Here is a 21,339-nt window from a genome sequence, read left to right as displayed (position 1 = left end):
TGTAGCAACCAATTTCTCCCAACAAATAAAACAACCATTACATTTTCACAGCTACACATTTGGCATCATTGGTCTCATCCTAGTACATAAAGAATATTAAAATAAGAACAAATAAACAAAAGCAAGTTCAGAAAACAACTCATAGCTTCAGAGAAGAATGCTTCAAGCATAATACACAAATGTGTATTAAGAAAAAAGGGAGGGCATAAATGTTGGAAATAGCATATATTTTGTCACATTGTTAGATGATATTGCAACGAGTCAACAATCACCATATATAGTTCACATAAAAAGCCAAAGACATGCAATTATATTATTTAAAACAACGACAACAGAAAACATGAATGAACTAATAGACTAAAAGCAAAGGTGGAACTTTCAACACATAGGGAAACATTATCAATGAGATATAAGTCAGGTCTTGCAAACCTCATCACAAGTTTTCCGTAATTTTTTTGAAGAGCTGCTTCGGAGCTGCAGAAAAATAGAATTAAACAGAGAAAACCAGACTTCCAATCCAATCAGATCAAATTAAGTACAGACCGGAGAACGAGCTCAAAAGGTATATTTAAATTAGTCTAGTATTTTTTTTTACATTCAGCTTACCTGGCATTCCAGTAAACTTCTCAAATTGTCCATATGCTTGTCCAAGAAACATCTCCAATCCTGTTACAACAGTGGCTCCTGATTCTTCTGCTTCCTTCAAGAGTCTAGTCATTTTGGGTGTGTAGACGGCATCAAAAACCAGGGAGTAAGATTTCAAAGCATGCTGCAAAAAGATAAGACGATTGGTTCTCTAGCATTCAACTTACTCATGTTTCATATAACATTTGTGCCTTCGCAACTATTAATATTTTACTGAGAGACCCATCTAGAACAGAAACACCACATCTTAAACGTAAATATTTGGTGGAAGTGTGTTTATATGGGCCAATGCTCCATTTCCACTTCAAGAATGAGAGCAGTTTTGCTGGTTAACTCTGGCATTTGTTAAAAGTTGAATTCAACTATCAACTATATCAAATGAAAACAAAGTCCTAGAGAGCATCAATATTTCAAACCAAAACAAAGCCTAGACAAGGCTTAGGAAGCATTAGGCATTATTAATCATATTTGTTCCCGATCAAAGTTTCAATTAAGTAGGGACAATCATAACATAATGAGACCAAAATAAATTAGTGAAGTATGTCAAATTCCACAGATATCCATTTTCAGAACCGATAATCATATTTCACTTGAATAGAAATCTAATCTTCTTATTTACATATATAAAATGGTCAATAACATATCAAATTACAAATTCTACTAACAAATAACAATATTATGAGACCCTAATTGCTATAAGACAGCAAGGTTTAAGGAGCAAACCTTAGAAATAGGTGTTTCATCAACATTAGGTTGCATTCCAATTGAGGTTGTGTTTGCTAGAATCATACCATCCTCCGGATGATAATTATCTAAATCAGCAAGGGCTAAAGCATCTCCTCCAATTACATCAGCAAGTTCTCTGGCACGATCTATATGTATAACAAATAATACATCAGTGAATGCAACATACTGATTGCAGGGGCAAAGGAAAATATGCCAGTGTTGTTCATATTTTAATGCTTGGTATGCATCGACGTTGGGAAGCACAGTCAGCTATATCCCACGTATGTAGTTTTCTCCACAAGATCCTAGAACCTCTGACAGTGCAATGTGCTAAAACTTTAAGCAGGAAAATGAAAATAATGGAGTTTACCATAGGTGCGGTTTGCAATCACAACCCTTGCTCCCTTCTCTTTTGCACCATAAGCAAGTGCCTTCCCAGCACCGCCAGCTCCAATAACAACAAACATCTTACCAGCTAATGGTGAAACAGCTGTGCCACCACCATCATGTCTACCTGTGGAGAAATAATTGAAGTACACAACATCTTCAGAATAAAAATGATCAACAGAAGTCACAGCATAAAATGCTCAGCCTTTTGAGAATTACCTTGTAGTACTCCTTCCTCTATAGCAGAAATAGCGCCAACATAATCTGTGTTATATCCAATCAACTTCCCGTCAGTTGGTCTTCTTATAATACAATTCACGGCTCCTATTGACTGTGCCCATAAGCAATTTGAAGAATTTAGAAAAATAGAACGAAAACTCCTCCAAATACTGATCAAAGATTATCAAGCCTGCATTGTAACAAAATACAAGCTAATAACCAAATACCTTAGCCACTGGGTCAACCTCATCACAGCACTTAACTGCTGCCTCTTTGTGAGGAATGGTGACACTGAAATATAAATATATCAAAGATCAGACTATGGTAGTTGTGTGAGATGTTTAACTATCTAACACAAAAATAGTTGAAATTGAAAGAAGTGAGGAGACCTGAACAATAAAAATGACATAAGGAGCAACAAAAGACAGAAATGGTAGAGTTTAAAAGGGTAATTTCATGAGGTCAACAATGGGAAGATATCCATAGAAGTGGAAGTAAACTAGGACTTGTACATAGGGTTCCTTGGGCATCAAAGAAAGGGTGTTATCGTATTACACAATATAAAGATACAGCTTCACAATATAAAAAATCACTACCATAGAGTCAAAAGGATTACAATTACACACACATATATATACATGCTTCAGAAGTACTTGCTTCAAATTAGAAAATCAAATAAATTCACCCTATTATATATTGCTGAATGTTATACCAAATGTATCATAAACGATGTAGACCAAGCTACCAACAACAGTAGTGGGGCATCATATTGGAAATAATAGACAAAGATCCATCAACTCTAAACAGTGATGTAAGCTAGCATTAAACAAATTCTAACCTTCAAAATAATTAATCATGAAATGACTTTATGAAAAGGCTAACAAAGATTCTACATCCTTATTGGATTTGTCAAAGTGATGCTTGAGTCGTTCAATTACTTTGACGACCCATAACCCATTCTAAGTTTTAAATGTTGCCAAGTTTCCTCAACTAGTATAGAATCTTATTAACAACGTAAGCCAGAAAAGAAACAAATCCAGGAAGAGGGATGCTAGCAACACAAATTTAACACACTTTATTGGCAAAATTCATATGGGACCCATTAAATAGAGAGTGGACCAATGTGATTTAGTTCATCGAACATGAATTCTACCAATAACAAAGTGTGTGTTGAAGAGTGTATTAAAAAACAGTGATGTTACAAAACAGCATGCAAACATGCAAGAAATATCAAAACAAGATTAAGACAAAATTAAAAAACTATTCATAATGAGTTATAACCTGAAACCCACAAAATCTGTTGATGAGTAAGTCCTGAGAAAATTGGTAAGGTCATCCACCAATAAAAATACATAAACTCCATCAAAACCAACTGACTTGAAGGCTCCATTGTGCAATATGGGTGATTTACTGTGACCGACAGGCTTTCCAATTATACCATATACTTTTGTATCAGGTCCCACTTGTCTAAAGTTGTATAGATCCAAAAGATCCTTAATTGTAGGTTGACCTGGAGCTGAGACTACTCCTGACTCAAGGGTGCCAAAAGTGAGATAACCACCAAATTTTGCACAAAGTATACGTGAAATCAATCCCCTATCACCCATAACAAGTCCAATAAATGGAACCTGGAAATTCCAAAAAATAGTCATGCTAAAATTATTTACAATCATATAAAAACGCCACAACATAGTAATCATAAATTTTTGTGTTGCCATTCAAAATATAATCAGAAGCAGAGGAGTTTTGCCAGGAGTGGCATGGGAATTGAAATTAGCAACAAAAGGTTTTAAGCATAATGTATGAGACAATCATACAGCCCAAACCTATTTGATACTTTTCAAGAACTTTCTCTACTACCCTCACTAGATGGTTTTAAATGATTGAAGCCAACATTTGATTAAATTTACATCAGCTGCAATTGCACTGGTCCTTATTTCTTCGGGAAGCACCTTCACAAAAAAGTGACCTCTCTTCCTCAACTGAGTTGTCTATCAATCACGAGAAATTCAGTTCCTAACCAACCTTGAAGTAGTTTTATCTATATCATGCACTAATAAAGTTCACTAATGTGTAAGGTCAGTAGCCTTATAAGAGATAAGATGTGTATATGAAATCAAAGTTTTGTTCAAAGTTTCCATTGTTAGAATGATTCATGAGAAGCTAGGAAATTATTGTCCTAAATTTTGTAAACTATCTGTTCAACTTCCATTTCTGTCAGCTGACAAAATATGTTAGCAACAATATATGAGTTTTGCTGCAAATTTACGTTTGCATCTAAGGAAAAAAAATACTAGATAAAAAAATGTTACATGCGCATCTTACTTGGGAATGGACCATTGTTTGAAACATGCGTGCAACATCAGTGATCTCCACAGCAGTTGTTGCAATCTTCACTATGTCTGCCCCAGTTGCTTGTATTCTTGCTACAAGTTTGCCAAGATCCTCAACTGAGGGAGTGTGCTGATAGTTGTGAGATGAAACAATGACCTTGGTTTTATTGAGTGTCTTCCCACGTATAGAGTCATAGAACTGATCTGCAACCTTTGTAGATTTGGCAGAAATAGGAAATGTTACACTAAATTTCAGAGTTCGGACATCAGAAAGCAAATAGCATGAAGACAGTCTCTTGCTTCAAATAAGGGGAAAATTTATTTGCTTTAAGGTCCACTATCTTATATTGCTAAATAAATACTACTTTGGTTATTAATGTATTAGAGAAGTGACAGCCATTCAACCTGCAGTTCGGTTCTGAGAGAAAAGCTCAATGCCAAATTTTAGAAGGATGAGATATACCCAAATATTTCCACTACAACCATGCAAAGACAGAAATTTAGCCACAAACTTTAAGAAAGCTATCAAAAGGTGTATTTGGGATTTAGGTTTTCTACAGCATCATCAAATGAATGACTGATTCATAATGCATGGAACTGATAAACTAAGAGCATAACACATGAGAATGGAATATAATAGTACATCTAACAAACTAAGCAATTACTAGTTCAATGTAGCAGTTTATAGTCCATACATAATATTGCATGATAAAAAAATTAAGAGGCTACATTGAGACAAATTTAGGACGGCAAAATATTAACATCAACAGAATCCATCATATCTTTGTTCTATTGAAGAGAGCTCCTATTTGTTCTATTTCTTAAAAAGGTGATTTTATAAATAAATAAAATTACTAACACTTGCATATTTGTTTGATTGGGATTTTACAAAAAATCAGAAGCTGCATAATAACCTAAAAGAAGTTACATTGTAGCTTCTAAAAACATTACTTTGTTGGGCTCACTTCTTTTAAGCCTAGACAAAACGGTCCTAATTAAGATTTATCTCTACTTGTATTTTCTAAAGATCTGTTTGTGAGTTGAGTTTTGGTAGGATATGAAGTGAAAGGGAAAAGTTTCAGAGCAATGAAATACACTTGTGCCATGAAGTCTTCCTTTTTCTTTCCATAGCCTCCAAAACTCAACTTGCAAACGGACCTAAGTATTTCTTCTATTATAATGAAGTTGTTACTGGAGTGGAAAGCAGGGACTATATGTAGACAAGGGGAAAACAACCTGAAGTTCAACATCAATGTAATCAGCTCCCAATTCCATGGCTAATCTTAGCACCTCCAATCGTTTGTTATCATCACCAACATTCATACCACCTTCCCATTTTGGCCTTAGCAAAATAAAATTTCATTATTTACAAAACAATGTTCTTACATAGGTACCATTTTCCTAAACGGTACCATTTCCTAAACGTATAAAAACCTGACAGAATAGAACATAGGATACAATTTTTAAATTTTATGTTTGGTCAATTTTATTAATAGAATCAAACATGACATAGTATTTTGGATTCACTAAAAGGAGTGAGACCAAAGAGAATTATAAAAACAGAAACAGTGTGTTCAATCTTGTTCTGACCATGCACCAAAAGCTACCTTAGTGATTCATTCAATTAACATACAGATGAAATCAATAAAGCTATAAAATCAGAAGAAAAGTGAGTTGTTAAACCTGTAAGTAAACAACTGAGGCAAAATGTGGTCTTTAATAAGTGTGTTGAGATCTTGAGAGGGGTGGAAAATCTTCAAAGAATCTAATCGAATTTCAACGAGATCAGCACCAGCAAGTTTAGCTTTGTTGATATTAATCTTCATAATGTCGATTGAGTCCCCCATTATAGGAACACAAATTAAGGTTTCAGTTTCACTCTTCCTCATTATGGGAGAAGAAGATGGCGATGTAAACTGAAACGTCACAAAGCAACTCGTAAGTTAATAAAAAAGAAAAGAAAAGAAAAAGAATGATTATGGTAATTAGAAAATATGAAAATGAAAATTTCAAAAATGGAGTTTTAAGAGTTAAGTAGGGATAGAAAGGTAATCTGAATCCTGAGAAGTAAAGCGTTAAGTGAGGGGAATTTTGTGAGAAAATAAAGAGAGAAGAGAGGAAGTAGGTAAGTTAGTTACCAGAACGTTGCAAGAGTCGATTGGAGAAGGAGGGAACCAGAGAATAGGGTAGGTGGGAAATAAAAAATGAGAAAAAAATATAGAGCCAGAATACTTAATAAAAGGAATTATAACTATCAATAATATTATTTATCTTTTTATTATAATAAAATTTCATTTTTGTTATTAAAAAACAATGAGAGAATCATATATTTACATTTACATTTTGATTATTTCATTCAAAATACATTATTCTAAGTTCTAATTCTAAAAAATTTAATAGTAAGTAGTGTCGCCTTCCGTTTAATTTAAAATTTAAAACTACCGGATTTTTAGAGTAAGTGGATAAATTAATTAGGGCTTAAATTTGATTTTATTTAGTCCAACATTAGATCACACTATATTTTATTTTTAATAAAATAATAATTAGTAGAGTTTAATTTGATTCATTGTTGACCCTAGTCCTAATGTATTATATAAAATATAATCTAGATTTATCTTTTAAGAAATTTTTAGGATGTGGTCGTAAACTAAGGTTAGTTTGGGAGTTAGATTTTGGAGGAGAAAAAATGGAAAGAGAATACTTAGGAGCCATATATATACTTATGAGATGATTTTTACGCCTTCATTTTTCCTTCCTTCATCTCCAAAATTCAACTCCAAACAAATCTTTAATATGAAATTGAGCTCGAGTTCATTTGCTTTACCATATTTCATGGGTATTAGTGAATTACAAACTTGATTTTAAAAAGCTTATGTTTAACAGGGATACTATAAGATATAACATAAATGTACTTTAAAGTGTCAGATTTGCAAATCTACATTTTCCAATAATAAATGGCTGTTACCATAAATAAGCTCAGTGCCAATTAAATAATGAGGCGTACACATTATCCAGATACTTTCCCATCTGAATGGTTGAAAGTTGAAACCATTGACAGATTGAAAGGCTTGCTTCTATTTCTAATATTTACTTTTTTATTTTGGAGTTGTAGTAGTTCAAATGTCTAAGAATGTTCAGTTCAGTCAAAGAAGCAGAGTCTCCTCTTGAATATGAAAGAATTAAAAATTTGAAAGACCTAGTATTAGCTTGATACTTTTGAAAGAGCAAACGTGAGGGTTGTTTGCCAACATTTTCAAAACTTGGACTTTATTCCACCCAATTTTATCAAATACATTATTTGAAGTTTTTCTAAAAGTCATTCATAATGGTGCATAATCCATTTTTACAACTTTTATTCATATCAGTGTTTGCACTCTTTATTTATTATATTTATGGGAATCAAAGTTTCCATTCTTATATTATTATAAGGAGTTAATATATATATATATATATACACAATAGTATAAGTGTTTTTATACTGTCAATACATCATTGATATGTTAATCATAATTAACTTCTAAATAAAAGTAATACAAATCAACAATAGATAATATGCTGTCAATATAAAAAACTTTATATTAATGGTGCATAAATATTTAACTCTAAACATGACATACACATATGATCATTTTAATGTTATTTATGTTAGCATTTCTATTCATGTATTTAAAAATATTTACGAGAGAAATTATCTTATTCAATTTTCTTATGTTATATTTTTATGCATATATGTATGGTTTATTTTATATATACTAACTATAAATTAATAATCCAACCCCATATTTTTTATAAAACATATTCAATCGTGCCTGATCTGGAATTAAATAACATATTTATTTATTTCATTCCATTAGTAAAAATCATTTATGTAGTGCAAGTTATTTTAGAACTTACTTAAAGTAGAGTGTTCGACCACTTCACATATTTTTTCTTGTCTAAACTTTTAACTAACTTGGCATCTTCTTCTAGTCCAAAAGAAGTCACTTTTATCTATCACTTGAAGAAAGCTATAAAATTTTAGACCTTTTGGTTTTTTTATTGAACCGACCATTTTATCTCTTGCCAAGAAAGACCAGGTAGAGATAAAATCTACTCTTAATCAAGTGGGTAATCGTTTGTCCATTTAGAGCAAAAAGATCAAAAAAGCTAAGTACATCCAAAGTGATGTATATTTCATCCACTAAGTCCTAAAATCACGCTTTGAAATGTCCAAATTAAGAGATTATGTTTTGTTCCAGTCTGATCATACCCGTGCTGCCAATCCCAAAGAGTCTACTAGTGTGGTTGTCTCTGACCGACCTAGTAGATTGGAGGCAACTATTCTAGCACAGTTATACTCAAGCTGCCAACCCCAAAGAACCTATTAGCCTGATATACCCTTTTTGCCCGAGTATCCCGTGCAGTACTCCGCATGTCTCCTTCATTCACTTTAGATGGGTCCACCCGTGGCATATGCAATAAATGCTCCTCACACGACATTAAAATTTTTGACACGCTATTTAATGCACCTTAGACATGCTATTTAATGCATCATTGACATATCATTTAATGTGTCGCTGACTCACCATCAATGTCAGTCAACAAATCACCTGTCACGCCGCATAAACATTCTATCTGCCCCCAAAAACTCGACAGGGGCAGAATCGCAAGTAGGGATGGCAATAAAAACTGAACTCGTAGGTACCCGCCCGAACCGAACCCGAATTTAACGTGGAAAATCCGATGTGATTGGGTTCAGGTTCGGGTTTTACCCGGATTTAATTTTCGGGTTCGAGTTTGGTATAGCAAAGACCCTAACCCGAACTCGTCCCGAAGTAAGGTAATTCAATTTAAAATTGAAATTTCTATCGTTTGCTAATTGTTTTTAATTTCTAATTTTACTTTAGATTCTATTAGATCTTCAAACATAAAAGAAATGAAATAATACAACCCATGTTAGAGAAAAATTACACGAAAATAATATTTTCCTTAATACTTTATCATTTTCGGGTTTTTTTTTCGAGTTCGGGGATGATATTTTTATTTTCAACCCCGTTGAGTTTGGGTTCGGGTTTTGAATTTTGGGTTCAATTTGGGTATGTACAAAGCCGACCCCGACCCGCCCCGTTGCCATTCCTATCCGCAGGTCAAACAAGGACGACCAGATTACGTTCCTAATACTCGTTTAAAGCTAGCCAATGACCAGGTGTCATCTCAGCACCTCTTAAGCTCTATAAATAGAAGAGACCATAATACATGTGGTATAATTAATTCACATTCCCTCATTTATTGCTACACTTATTGTTCTAACTTCTCTCTTATTTACTCCATTATCTTTCTAAAATACTTTACTGACTTGGGCATCAAAAAACCTTTTCAGATACATTCCTTGCAGATCCAAATGACAACCCAACCAAGTTATCTCATTTCCTACCTTCTACCCACCATCCATCATCCGAGCATCCAACCTTTAACCGTAAAGAACATGTTTAATTTATGTGTCACTATCAGTCAATTAACTAACATGTCCCTTTACCAGATATTGCAGAGAATCTAACCTTAAAACATAAAGAATTTATATCACTTCGCTGAAATTTAGGAGCTCCAGTACACCTTTATCCCATTTTCCCTAGCATGTCAGACAAAAATTTAAACTGAACCAAGAAAAATACGTTGAATTGGGTTGGATTACGTTAATGTCATTTTGATGTTAAGAATCAACTGATTTTGACTTAGTTGATTTGGGTAGTAATATTGGAATAACATTAATGGACTCTCTAGTATATTGAGAGTGTGAGGTGAATTTTTTAAGTTATTTAATTTAAAAATAAATTAAAATTTGAACTGTTGAAAATTTATTTTTGCTATGTATTATGATCTGAACTATATATGTGTTATGATCTTATGTGTGAAGAAGACAAAAATATATATTTAAAAAATAATAAGAAATTATTAATGTTATTCTAAAATAACTCACTTAAATTAAAAGTTTATCTTTCAAATTATCATTCTAATATTATTAAAAATAACATATAACATATTATATTTGTTTTTAAAATGACTTTCTAATGTGATTTAATTTTTTATAAGTGAAAGACAACTTAATATCACTAAAATAAATCAGATATTTGAGTTATTTTGGTTGATTCTTTTAGTCCTATGGGTTGACTTGGTTTCAACCAAAGCCAAACACAATAACTAACCCAACCTTATTGATTCTAGAAGAAAAAACCAAACCAATAGACCAAACAAAAAGAAGAAATATATTTGCTTTGGATTTGGCTAGGTCCTTTGGTTTTCTTAGTTATATTAGGGACATATGCGACCCTAAGTCCCTAACTACCTCACAAATATTGAACTAATTCTGATGTTTAAACAAATAAACAAAGATGCCACACAAATTCGGTGTATATACTCACAAATCATCAACCTTACCCTTAAACTAATTACTTGCTATTCAGAGTTAATTGATTTATATTACTTATATTAAAGAGTCAATAATTATTAAATATAAATGATGAGTAATAAATAATATAAAAAAATCTTACTATAAGGATGTGAGATCACCTGTCCCAAGAAACATATGTATCTTTTTATCTCTATCCAATTAAATTACATTTAACATAATTTTGCTTTTATAATTTTTGTATTTAATTGAATAACACATTGTAATTGGTATATGACACCATTGGAGTCACGAGTTATGATCATCTTCATTAACGGAGAGACAAATACTTCAAAAAGTAAAGAGAAATGTAACTTTAAATTACACATAATCATTTTGATTACAACAAAATCACATTTTTATCATTAAAAACAAATGAAAAATATTCATTGTTTCTCCATTAATGAAAAAGATCCTTACTCTCGGGTCACAATCAAGACAAAGGATCTTCATTCATTATCATTGTTCCTTATCATCCATATCCTACCTCCTTTTTTATGAATGAGGATCAGCTGTCCCACTTTTTTGTGTCTTATTGTGCCTCAATCCAATGAAAGTTTGACACATACTTAAAAAGAAAATTAAAAAAAATATAGCATAATATTTTTATGTGATTTGGTAAGATGTGATTAGCTTGAGACATGGGGATGAAATTTTTTTGGGATAGAAGATCCTAATTTCTTTTTATTACCTATAAATAGCTTTTCCATTCCAAAGTTCAACTTAATTTATCCAAAATGGCTTTGCTCCATTCCCTCAAAGTTTTCCTCATCTCCACTTTCCTTCTCTTTACTGCCTTGGGACTGAACATCTCAGTTTCACTCATCAAACACTTCTTTGCCACACAAGTTCCTTCCACATGGAACTTCTTTCTCTTGTTCTTCAAGCCTCCTTACCTTATCCTCCTCATCAACGCCATCATCATCGCCATCGCCGCCACCTCCAAGTTCCACCACCCAACCCCTCCTCCTCCTCCTCTTCCGCCGCTACTGGTAGAAGTTCAACCCGATCAAGTAGAATTGGATATGAAAAGTTCTACAACATCGGTGGTGAGTGGTGTCGTTCTAGAAGATGAAGAAAATGGAGTGGAGTCCACGGAGACTTCAACTTCTCCAACATTGGAGGAAGTATGGAAGATGATAACAAAGAAAAGAGAAACCGTAGTGTTGAAGAAATCGGAGAAGTTCGAGGTCAAGGATTGGAGGGATATTCCAATGGTGTGTGCTACTGCAACTGGTTTCAGTAAAGAACCCTCACTGAGTCAGGATGAGTTGAATCACCGAGTTCAAGGGTTTATAACGAAGATAAAAAACGGGACGAGGTTGCAAAAGCAATATTCATTCGTCAATCACTCTATTCAATAATAAGTGTGTAAGGATGAGTTGGTAACTATGTGTAATAGTATTATTCTTTAAAATCTATGTACAATTAAAATTACCTTATAGATATTTTTATACTTCTGAAAATATTACTATAATATATGTGAATATTGAAGTATATCATATTTTGATGTAACATGGTTATATTTATAAAGTGAAGAAGATTGATCGGATGGATAAGAATTTGACTCATTTCTCATGTAAAAGTATATACTTAGTTGTATACTAATCTCATTATTTAATTTGATGATATAAATAATTTCATAAGCGTTCTTTGATGGGTGAAGTTTTTCCGGACCTTGACTCACATAAACTTTCGTGTAAAAATTATGTACATACTAACTTAACATCATGTCTTAGATAGATGTTCATGTTTATCTAAACAAAATATCTTAGATGGTCATAAAATTGTATTTGGTTAATTTAATAATAGTCGCTGGGTTTTAATATAATAATTTTTTATATTAGTTTATGGATGGATTGAAGTCATGCAGGTTTACTTTGCATGTTAAAATGGGTTCAGGTTGAAGTGTTCAACTTCAACTTTTATATTTAAAAGAAGTATATACAAACTTTTATATTTAGGAAGGAGTGACTTGATGTTAATGTAATTGGACATTTTTCTTTGATCCAATTTGTAAAACATGCATGACATGTGCTTCTATCTCTTTCTGCGTTGTTTCACGTCTACGTGTATGGCTCCCATAGCTAATTAATTAGTCCGCAAGTGATCCAATTTTGAAAGTTCTTCATAAGTTTAAAAGATAACTTAATACATGCAATGGTAAAAATAGAAGTAATATTGATTAAGGCAAGAATAGTGATTTGTTGTCCCCATATATATCCTAAATCAATCAAAATATATTATATCAGTTAAAAAATTAAACATTTTATGGTTTTGTTTATTTTTATTTTATTGTAATTAGTTTGAGACAGACTTGAGGACAGAATAGATCCCTATCCCTCAGGCAAGTGATCCACGTTTGGTAGTTCTTCATATATTAAGTAGGCAAGTGACCCACATCGGAGCAACTATACATGGAGAGGTAGAAGCAATATTGCTTGATTTCAAAGGTAAAGATAACTTAATATATGAAATGGAACGGTGAAATGTAAGTTTGCCTTAAAATAGAGCCATTGACTAACAAATACAGTACACAAACTTAGGCATTACCTCCTTCACTTTATTGTATCAAAAAATAAGAGCTTGAATAAAAAGTTACAATGATCCTTCACCGAAAATGAAAATTATAACTTAGAGAAAATACGCAAAGATACATTAGGCCATCTTAGTTGTGAAAACCTCTGACAATTACTATTGAATTAGAATTATTTGGTAAAATTAATCATAAACATAATTTTAATTTATTAAATCGTTTAAAAAACATGTAATATTTTATGTATTGTTTATTATTAATTGATTGATTACTATTTATTTTTATAATATATAATTATTGTTTACTATAAGACTTTTTTTGCCAGTCATATATATATAAACATTATTTTTTATTTGTTAATGATTAAAATAATAGCCATTTTATCCACGCCACAGCATGCCTTGAAAATAATTGCTTTTCCGATTAAAGACTCCCATATGAAGCATTAAGAATAAAATAATTAAGATTATGTGTTAGTACTTATATTTATCTTTTTTTAGTATAATAATATTATTGTATTTAATTTTATCTTATAGACGTGTCAGCATCCCCTGTTAGATGCCCTGAAGCTGCAGTATTTATAATATGTGAGGCGACACACGCAATTGAACCCTGACCTCGTTCTCTTTCCCATACAGTACACCTTACCGCACCTGATCACATTTTACGCATCAATTCCAATTCCAATTCCGAATCCCCTTTCTCTACAAAATAGAAATCAACCTTTCACTCATTCAATCTCCTCTTTCGCTTCTTCGTGTAAGCCCTCTCTCCCTCTTCATTTCTTTTTTCAGTTTTAGCCATGTCCCTGAAACCCACAACTCCAATGTTTTCTTGTTAACCTTTTTTCCATGTATTTTTTAATTTTGAAAGAAAATTAGAGAAACCCAGAATGCATAATCGATGTTTAGTTGTTTATCTGATAGAAAAGTTTAGATTTTTATAATTTTGATTGTGTTGGGTCAGATTTCAAAAATCTGCAATCTTTTAGTTTTTTGCATTTTTTGTGTGGTATAGTGAATTAATGATCATAGATACGCGTTGTGCTGTTGTTATCTTTGCAGTGATTATCTGACTATGTTGGTTGTCTTACTGTTATGCTTTTTATTCAGTGAAGAAGGAACCTTTCTCTTTTGCGCGTGTCCTGGTCTATTCTCCAATCCTCTACCATTACAGAAAGTACTGTGTAATTTGATACCAGAATAGTGTTTCTATATACCTATGTCAATCAGTATGGAGGTTAAGCTGTGGAATGACAAGCGCGAGAGAGAAATGTACGATAACTTTGCCGAGCTCTATGCCATTATCAAGGCCACTGAGAGTCTTGAGAAAGCTTATGTTAGAGATATAATCTCACCAAAGGAGTATGAGTTAGAGTGCCAGAAGCTAATAGCTCATTTCAAAACCTTAGCTTCCACCCTCAAAGACACCGTGCCCAGCATCGAGCAATTTGTAGACACCTACAAGATGGAGTGCTCAGCTGCTATTAACCGCCTTGTGATTTCTGGCGTGCCTGCCACTGTCGAGTACCGTGTGGCTGCTGCTGCCAATACATCCAACTCAGCTGCCATGGTGGCAGGGTGTGTGCAGTTTTTTATTACAACAATGGATAGCTTGAAACTTGGAATGCTGGCTGTTGATGACGTGCACCCATTGCTCTCTGATATTTATGGTTCGCTCAATAAGTTGACGTTCTTGCCGCCTGATTTTGAGGGGAAGACAATAGTGAATGAATGGATGACAAGGTTATCAAAGATGGGTGCATCTTATGTGTTGAACGAACAAGAGGCTAGGCAGCTTCATTTTGAACTCGAGTCTTCTTACAATTCATTTATAGCATCTCTGCCGAATGCTGACATGATTGAGTGAGGGCTTGTATAAATTAAATTGGAATATCCTTTGTTTGTTTACTAATGGTTTTGTTAGGAGATGAATTTTCTATTTGGTGACAGCTTATGCGTATACAATTTTAAGGCTGGATATATACAAATTGTAGCATTGTGCTTATAATGGAAGCTTTGGTTTATATTGTGGATGAGCTTTGAGCTTTGATTTTTTTTATCTGTGGTTGTTTGGTTTGAGTTTCCCTGTTCATTTTAGGATGGTGAAAGTGAATTCTTACAGAAACTTTTGTTCATAGTTGTCTGTGTGTATCTGTCTGTGATATCAGTAGATAGATTTCAACCCCACATTTCTACCAGTAACAAGAGATACCTAAGATCCTCTAAATTAGTTGGTTTTGTTTGACATCATAAATAGCTTTTAGTCTAAAGGACTTGGGCAAATCACCAAAACCTCTGAATCATGGGTATGCATGCAATGATTGGTTTTGATCATTCTGATAAATTACATGAAAAAACCTTTATCATTTTTGTGATTAGTTTTTACCAATTATCCAAATCTGAATGACCTTTGCAGCCAAATTTATCTGTTTGAAAAAAAATGGCTGGTCTTCTAATACCCTTGCCTTTTTGAACTGATGAACAGCCTTCATAGATAAGAAGAAATCTAAAGCTGACTGGATCACAAGGAAGGTTCATGCAAATCTCACATGAAGAAGAAGGTTAGATATCACATATATGAAGGTTGGATATAATATCAATATCAGTATATCTAGCGAGAATACACAATAATAGTTTTTTTTGCTTCTAAAGGAGAAAACATCATATTTTCATAGGTTATACACTTTGGTGTTCTGGCTACAACCTGAAGTTATTGCTTAAAACAATGCATCCATAAATTGACTTTTGAAAACCAGATTAAATTAGAGCGTTTTATATGCAGCAATATCAGGCTTCCTCATTTAGAAACTATTTTGTTTCCTTCTTAGTCTTAGTATTTCTTTTGTTTCATTACTCCATTCCTCATCTTACCTGAAAATTAACTAAAAACCATATTTTATAACTAAAAAGTAAATATTATTTGGGAAATTGATGTATTCGTACTTCATTTATATGTTTTATTATTGCATTCCTTAACATGACACAAATTATTCTATGGTCTTGAATCATAATAGATAAATATATGATTTGTGATATATTTTTATCATTACTTTAAAACTAACTATATGAAGTCTTAATAAATTCTTAAAAATCAAAGCAATATATACATTTTGAACTTAAGACAACCCTTTGTTTCTTCCATTATATGTACATGCATAGTGAAAATTGATATGGCAAATACTTTATAAGGGATTTATTTTACTTTTAATGGAAAGTAAGAAAGCAACTGTTGGAATTTGAGCGTAGAAGATTATGTTTAACATTCCATTGATTATGGATCCATATAAACTTTTTTATCTAGACTAACATACTCCAACCATATTAGTTTACATCTAGTGACATGTTAGAAATAGTTTGTTAAAAATAACACATCATCACAAATGTAATATGTTTTATCAAGGATATTCTTACCTTATAATAAAGAATTAATCATTTTCGGAATGCGTGTACGAATATCTCATCTATGATAATATATAAAAATTTATAAGTTGCTTTTATTAGATTATATAACATTTTTTTCTACAATGATAAACATTAGATTGTTTGAGATCATTATTTGTCACAAAAGAGATTAGCAAAACCAAACTGGCCTATATCTAAATGTCTAGCTAGCTACAGATTTTGACTTGGAGACATTTTATAAAATGAATATGTAAAACGGATCATTTTGGTGTCTACGTGGTATATGAATCAAGAGGAAGAAAATTAAGATGCATGTCCTAATTACCGTGCTTGTTTTTATAACTCAAACAAATTAAGAAGCGTCATATAGCAAACCAAAATTATGAAATGTGTTTTTGGACGTCTCGTCACCAACAGTGTAAGCAGTAAATTATGAAAACTTGGAATATTTAACATTATTTTTATATGGACATTCTTTACCTCCTACAAAACAGCTTACCAAGTTTTCTTCACATATAATGCAATTTGCATCACAAGACTATACTTTGCTTCTTAATAATTGGTCTAAGTGACACACGCCACATCACTTTCATGTATACATAATTGACTTTAGAAAATATATCAAAAAATTTGCACTATAATAATTTATTTAAAGAAGAACAGATTTATCATAGTCATCCACACACTAGTTCCTTTATGTCCTGTGCTGTACAGGATAAATAAACAGTGACTGAAAGGTTCTATTTGTATATAAATGTAACATGTGAGCAACAGTAAAGGCAAAGAATTATGAATTGAATGGAATGAAACCAAGAAAATAATTAAACCTTGAATGCACTTTACGCAGTCATGATCCAGTTCCCTTTTATACAGGGGTGAAAAGAGTAGCTAAACCTTGATCCACTGCTATTTGAAGTTTATCATAGGCCATCAAAGTCTTCTTCTCACACTGGTAAGATCCCTTCCCCCTTGCCAGAACCTCACCATCTGCATCTATGATCCCTTCCTTCTCTGGTTCCTCCGACCGTGGGCCAGGTTCCAAGATGAAAGCTTTCACCTATAATTTGTTGCAAGTACCAAATTGTGTTATGCAAATAGATCATTGCAAGGACAGTTCAAGAGCTCAAAGTAATTGGTAGGAGAAGCATAATACTGAAACATATTGGTAACCATTACACACCTTTAGGTATGTGACATATGGCGATTTTACATGATCTCCGTTGTCCAGCTTTGACATTATTGACAGCAAGGGTAATTTTGGGGAATCCTTCATAATGATCAAATCCAGATAACCATCTGAAAACTGCATTTACCGAAATAAAATAACAAAATTGTCAAGTAACAAATATAATCAATTATACGTGATAATGTTCCTAAATATGGGGAGAAATTTAGGGGTGTAGATCTTTAGCCCACTGACATTTTCTAGTAACAAATGCAGCTGCCATTTTCAAGATTTCCTGAATCCTTGTATCAATTAAACTTTCTCTATTAATTTATTCGGGCCCGCCTTCATTTCCAATAGTAACAATCATTGTAATCGAGCAAATTAGTACCAAAATAGTCACTCCTCATTATCTGGTCTTAGCCTCCATGTGGCAAGTTAGGATCCGAGTTAACATATAACAATTCTATTAACATGTTAGCAACAGGAAACAGTTCTTACTTTAACTTTAAGTTCACAGTGTGAGAGAGCATAAAAAGGTATACAAAAATTCTAAAAAAAAACATAAAACCAACCTTTGCATCTGGTGCTGCCATAGTGTTTTCAGCACCCCAGGGCACATTGTGAAGCCAGACAGAAATAAAGGGTCCACTTATAATTCTCCAACTTAGATCCTCCAAGTTCACTTCAGGTCCCTGATAACAGGGTCTTTGTAAATTAACAGGTTCAACATCAATTTGATCACTGATGCTGCCCTTGCTAGTAGAAATGCCAGGATAACTAGTGGGTTCTCCGTAAGCTTCAAACGCAGGTGCAGGTACAAAATAAACGCGCCCAGTGTAATGCCTTAAACGAAGGATTCGGCAGAGACCCTAAAATATAGTCCAATCATAGTATGTCAAACTAATTGCAGTACAAGTATAACAATTAGAATATATTATTCAACTACATTGAAATTCAAGTGTGCATAGTTAGTGCTACTACCTATATTTAATCCAAGTGCAAGAAACAAAATAGAAAAGTATTTCCTGAACTCAGTACTTTAATTTGGAGCAATCTAGATAAACAAATAACTTTAGATTGTAAAATGCCCCAAAATTAAGTGGATGGCTTATAATATGATGATTGGTTGCTCTTTCATTTATGTTCTAGCCTTCAATCTTGGTATTATAAGATAAGGAAACAATGACCCAAATAAAGAGACACATTTTAATGAAAGAAAAGCATCATAAATAAACATTTCATGGTAACTATTAAATTGCTTACTAACATAAAAATCTATACGAGCACTTCCCATCCACCGATACTTCTCAGACTCGATGTCAATATCAGCCACCAGACCTGAAATAGAATAACATTTTACATGAATATCATAAACATGTCAGAATGATTCATGATAGAAACTAGATGCAGGCATATCTGGATTATATGTTTTTGCATGTAAGTCTCATTGCTAAAGATCAATAAAATGTGAATGTAATTACCCCATGCAAGCATCAATATACTGAAAAATCTGGTTTCCCCTTGGGTGATGGTAGCTACATCAACCTGTTGTTTATGGCCTGTCAGTATTTAACATATAGTTAAGTATTCATATCAGAACTAAAAAATGTATATTAGCCTTGGTGTGACATGTTTCAATGGCATAAATGAACTGAAACCTTGTATAATGGCGAGAACAGCATTAGCTACTGCACAGGGATCGCCAACAGAATCCAGAAGTGACTTTGCCATGCCATTACCGGTACCTTCAAATAGAACCATTCGTTTTATAAGAAAAACATGAAAGATATCATTAGAAGATTAATATATAACTAAACTTGAAAACTATACACATAATTCCTATTTTTAAACAAGAACAAAAAAAAAAGTATAAAACCTGCAGGAACTACTCCAAGGGGTGTCTTTATTGCATTATCCCAGTCCTCCCTTTCTAGGAGTCCATTTACAACCTACTAATAATGTGTTACAGTTGTAAGATAAGGAAAGAGAAACAGAACGACAACGTATGCCAAAACAACCTAAAATGGCAAACTAAACATGATCATATGCTATTTAATGCAACATAAAGTACCCCATGTGACCCCCTATTAGGGATCCTCTCCATCACGGGGTAGAGAAGTGATCTTTTTACACTTAGTTTTAGGATAAAAGTGTCATTACAAGTGTGAATATAATTGTTTTTTATCTTACTTTTTATTTTATTTTGTACATCACTTCCCTCTCCAGTAATTTTTTCTATTATTTTAGGTGTACTTGTCTCTCCATTAATGGAGAGGATCCAACTCCCCCAAAAGAAGTGTGCATTTAATGAGCTAGGCAAATAACAGAAATGAATTTTACACTACACAGTGATCACTTTTAGGTACCGAGAATATAAATCTTGCCACTTATATACTCGAATTTCTAACAAAAATAACAACAATGTGGATGGAACAAACCTCCGCCAAAATTCCATCTCCACTCACACAAACAATTCCATCGTACTTGCTAACATCTAGTGAAGCAACAACCTCCTTTGCATGGAGTTGATGTTTGGTTTCTGAATAACAATAACAATAATAATAATAATAATCATAAATAAATAAATACGTTAATCAGAAAAAAAGAAATAAAAACAAAACAAAACCTTGGAGTGTAAATTGGATTTGGGAATCTTGAAGAAGGGGTTTGACTTCATCATTGAAAATATTGGAACCAGATTTCTTCCCTCCAAATGGATTAACAAAAACAAAAAGCCTCTTAGGGCGACCTATTCCATTAAAATTCAAAACATTATACACAATAACAATTAACAAAAACAAAAAAAATGAATTATTAATCAAATTCAGCCATTTACCCAAAGAATCAATTAATTCACGAAGCTTGTGGCACCACAGCTTGTGTGATTCTTCCGAAGAGGGTTCAAACACGACGTCGTATCTAACAAGTTTTGCTTTGGTCCCAGCCATGCAGGAGCAACCATCTCCAATTTCCACAATGGTTTTGAGCTTGATTTTGGGACCATCGGCGATGAATCCGAGAACTTCCTTATCCACTTTCAAACTCCGTTGGGATATCTCTGGCCACCACAAAGTTCCGTCGACGAGCAGAGATAACAGAGTAACGGTGCCGTTGAAGGTGACTCTGTCAGAAATTACGGCGGGGCGATCCATTAACTCGAGAGATCCGCGGAATCAATGAAGTAGCAGTGAACAAAAAACGGTGTTTTGGAGAGAAAAGATGACTAATCGATAATACAAACTAAACAAGTTGGTCGTAGAAGTATTGACTTATTTATTAATACAATCGGATTGAGATTTTTACTTATTTATCTGTACCTAATCGTATTAATATCAATCCATTTTGATAAATGTGTATAAATTAAATATTAAGTTAATTTTTAAGTTAACACAATTACATGTGATGGTATTTAGTTGGTGAAGAAAAGATAGAATTTCTTTTGTATAAATGATTTTTCTTCTTTGTTTTTATGGGATTGATTAAGTTCGAACTTTTAA

At 32.9% G+C, this 21,339-nt stretch overlaps 4 protein-coding genes across 4 annotated transcripts; 2 read left to right on the top strand and 2 right to left on the bottom strand.

Annotated features, from left to right (window-relative positions):
- Nucleotides 1-9: 9 nt before the first annotated feature.
- Nucleotides 10-6,491, bottom strand: LOC109339005 (bifunctional 3-dehydroquinate dehydratase/shikimate dehydrogenase, chloroplastic). The gene is made up of 12 exons (XM_019576369.1): nucleotides 6,449-6,491; nucleotides 5,994-6,226; nucleotides 5,547-5,652; nucleotides 4,303-4,521; nucleotides 3,259-3,605; nucleotides 2,205-2,268; nucleotides 1,978-2,089; nucleotides 1,742-1,885; nucleotides 1,369-1,517; nucleotides 607-769; nucleotides 430-474; nucleotides 10-79 (listed from the first exon to the last, which is right to left on the bottom strand). The coding sequence occupies exons 2-11, from the start codon at nucleotides 6,197-6,199 to the stop codon at nucleotides 434-436; spliced, it is 1,551 nt and encodes a 516-aa protein (XP_019431914.1). The 5' UTR covers nucleotides 6,200-6,226; nucleotides 6,449-6,491; the 3' UTR covers nucleotides 10-79; nucleotides 430-433.
- Nucleotides 6,492-11,471: 4,980 nt separating this feature from the next.
- LOC109339009 lies at nucleotides 11,472-12,098 on the top strand. The gene has a single exon (XM_019576372.1). It carries the CDS (start codon nucleotides 11,472-11,474, stop codon nucleotides 12,096-12,098), a length of 627 nt encoding a protein of 208 aa, XP_019431917.1.
- Nucleotides 12,099-14,014: 1,916 nt separating this feature from the next.
- Nucleotides 14,015-15,331, top strand: LOC109339014 (vacuolar protein sorting-associated protein 28 homolog 1-like). The gene is made up of 2 exons (XM_019576378.1): nucleotides 14,015-14,027; nucleotides 14,383-15,331. The coding sequence occupies exon 2, from the start codon at nucleotides 14,492-14,494 to the stop codon at nucleotides 15,137-15,139; it is 648 nt and encodes a 215-aa protein (XP_019431923.1). The 5' UTR covers nucleotides 14,015-14,027; nucleotides 14,383-14,491; the 3' UTR covers nucleotides 15,140-15,331.
- Nucleotides 15,332-17,297: 1,966 nt separating this feature from the next.
- On the bottom strand, nucleotides 17,298-21,100 carry LOC109339010 (sphingosine kinase 1-like). Its single transcript, XM_019576373.1, has 10 exons — nucleotides 20,679-21,100; nucleotides 20,469-20,591; nucleotides 20,281-20,381; nucleotides 19,719-19,791; nucleotides 19,501-19,587; nucleotides 19,324-19,401; nucleotides 19,110-19,180; nucleotides 18,415-18,711; nucleotides 17,855-17,977; nucleotides 17,298-17,731 (listed from the first exon to the last, which is right to left on the bottom strand). The coding sequence occupies exons 1-10, from the start codon at nucleotides 20,992-20,994 to the stop codon at nucleotides 17,540-17,542; spliced, it is 1,461 nt and encodes a 486-aa protein (XP_019431918.1). The 5' UTR covers nucleotides 20,995-21,100; the 3' UTR covers nucleotides 17,298-17,539.
- Between the last annotated feature and the right edge of the window lie 239 nt (nucleotides 21,101-21,339).

Source organism: Lupinus angustifolius, unplaced genomic scaffold (assembly GCF_001865875.1).
Source record: "Lupinus angustifolius cultivar Tanjil unplaced genomic scaffold, LupAngTanjil_v1.0 Scaffold_50_99, whole genome shotgun sequence".
Classification (NCBI taxonomy): Eukaryota; Viridiplantae; Streptophyta; class Magnoliopsida; order Fabales; family Fabaceae; genus Lupinus; species Lupinus angustifolius.
The sequence above is the reverse complement of the archived record's forward strand: the minus strand, read 5'-3'. Positions and strand labels throughout refer to the sequence as shown.

What these genes read in the sequence shown, in the direction of transcription:
- LOC109339014 (XM_019576378.1), top strand. Translation starts at nt 14,492, where the DNA reads ATGTCAATCAGTATGGAGGTTAAGCTGTGGAATGACAAGCGCGAGAGA.
- LOC109339009 (XM_019576372.1), top strand. Translation starts at nt 11,472, where the DNA reads ATGGCTTTGCTCCATTCCCTCAAAGTTTTCCTCATCTCCACTTTCCTT.
- LOC109339010 (XM_019576373.1), bottom strand. Translation starts at nt 20,994, where the DNA reads ATGGATCGCCCCGCCGTAATTTCTGACAGAGTCACCTTCAACGGCACC. An exon ending in AATCCAATTTACACTCCAAG is followed by an intron (nt 20,382 to 20,468) that starts GTTTTGTTTTGT and finishes ATTGTTATTCAG; the next exon opens with AAACCAAACATCAACTCCAT. An exon ending in TGGCAGCACCAGATGCAAAG is followed by an intron (nt 17,978 to 18,414) that starts GTTGGTTTTATG and finishes CGGTAAATGCAG; the next exon opens with TTTTCAGATGGTTATCTGGA.
- LOC109339005 (XM_019576369.1), bottom strand. Translation starts at nt 6,199, where the DNA reads ATGAGGAAGAGTGAAACTGAAACCTTAATTTGTGTTCCTATAATGGGG. An exon ending in ACAGATTTTGTGGGTTTCAG is followed by an intron (nt 2,269 to 3,258) that starts GTTATAACTCAT and finishes TTTATATTTCAG; the next exon opens with TGTCACCATTCCTCACAAAG. An exon ending in GATTGCAAACCGCACCTATG is followed by an intron (nt 1,518 to 1,741) that starts GTAAACTCCATT and finishes TTATACATATAG; the next exon opens with ATCGTGCCAGAGAACTTGCT.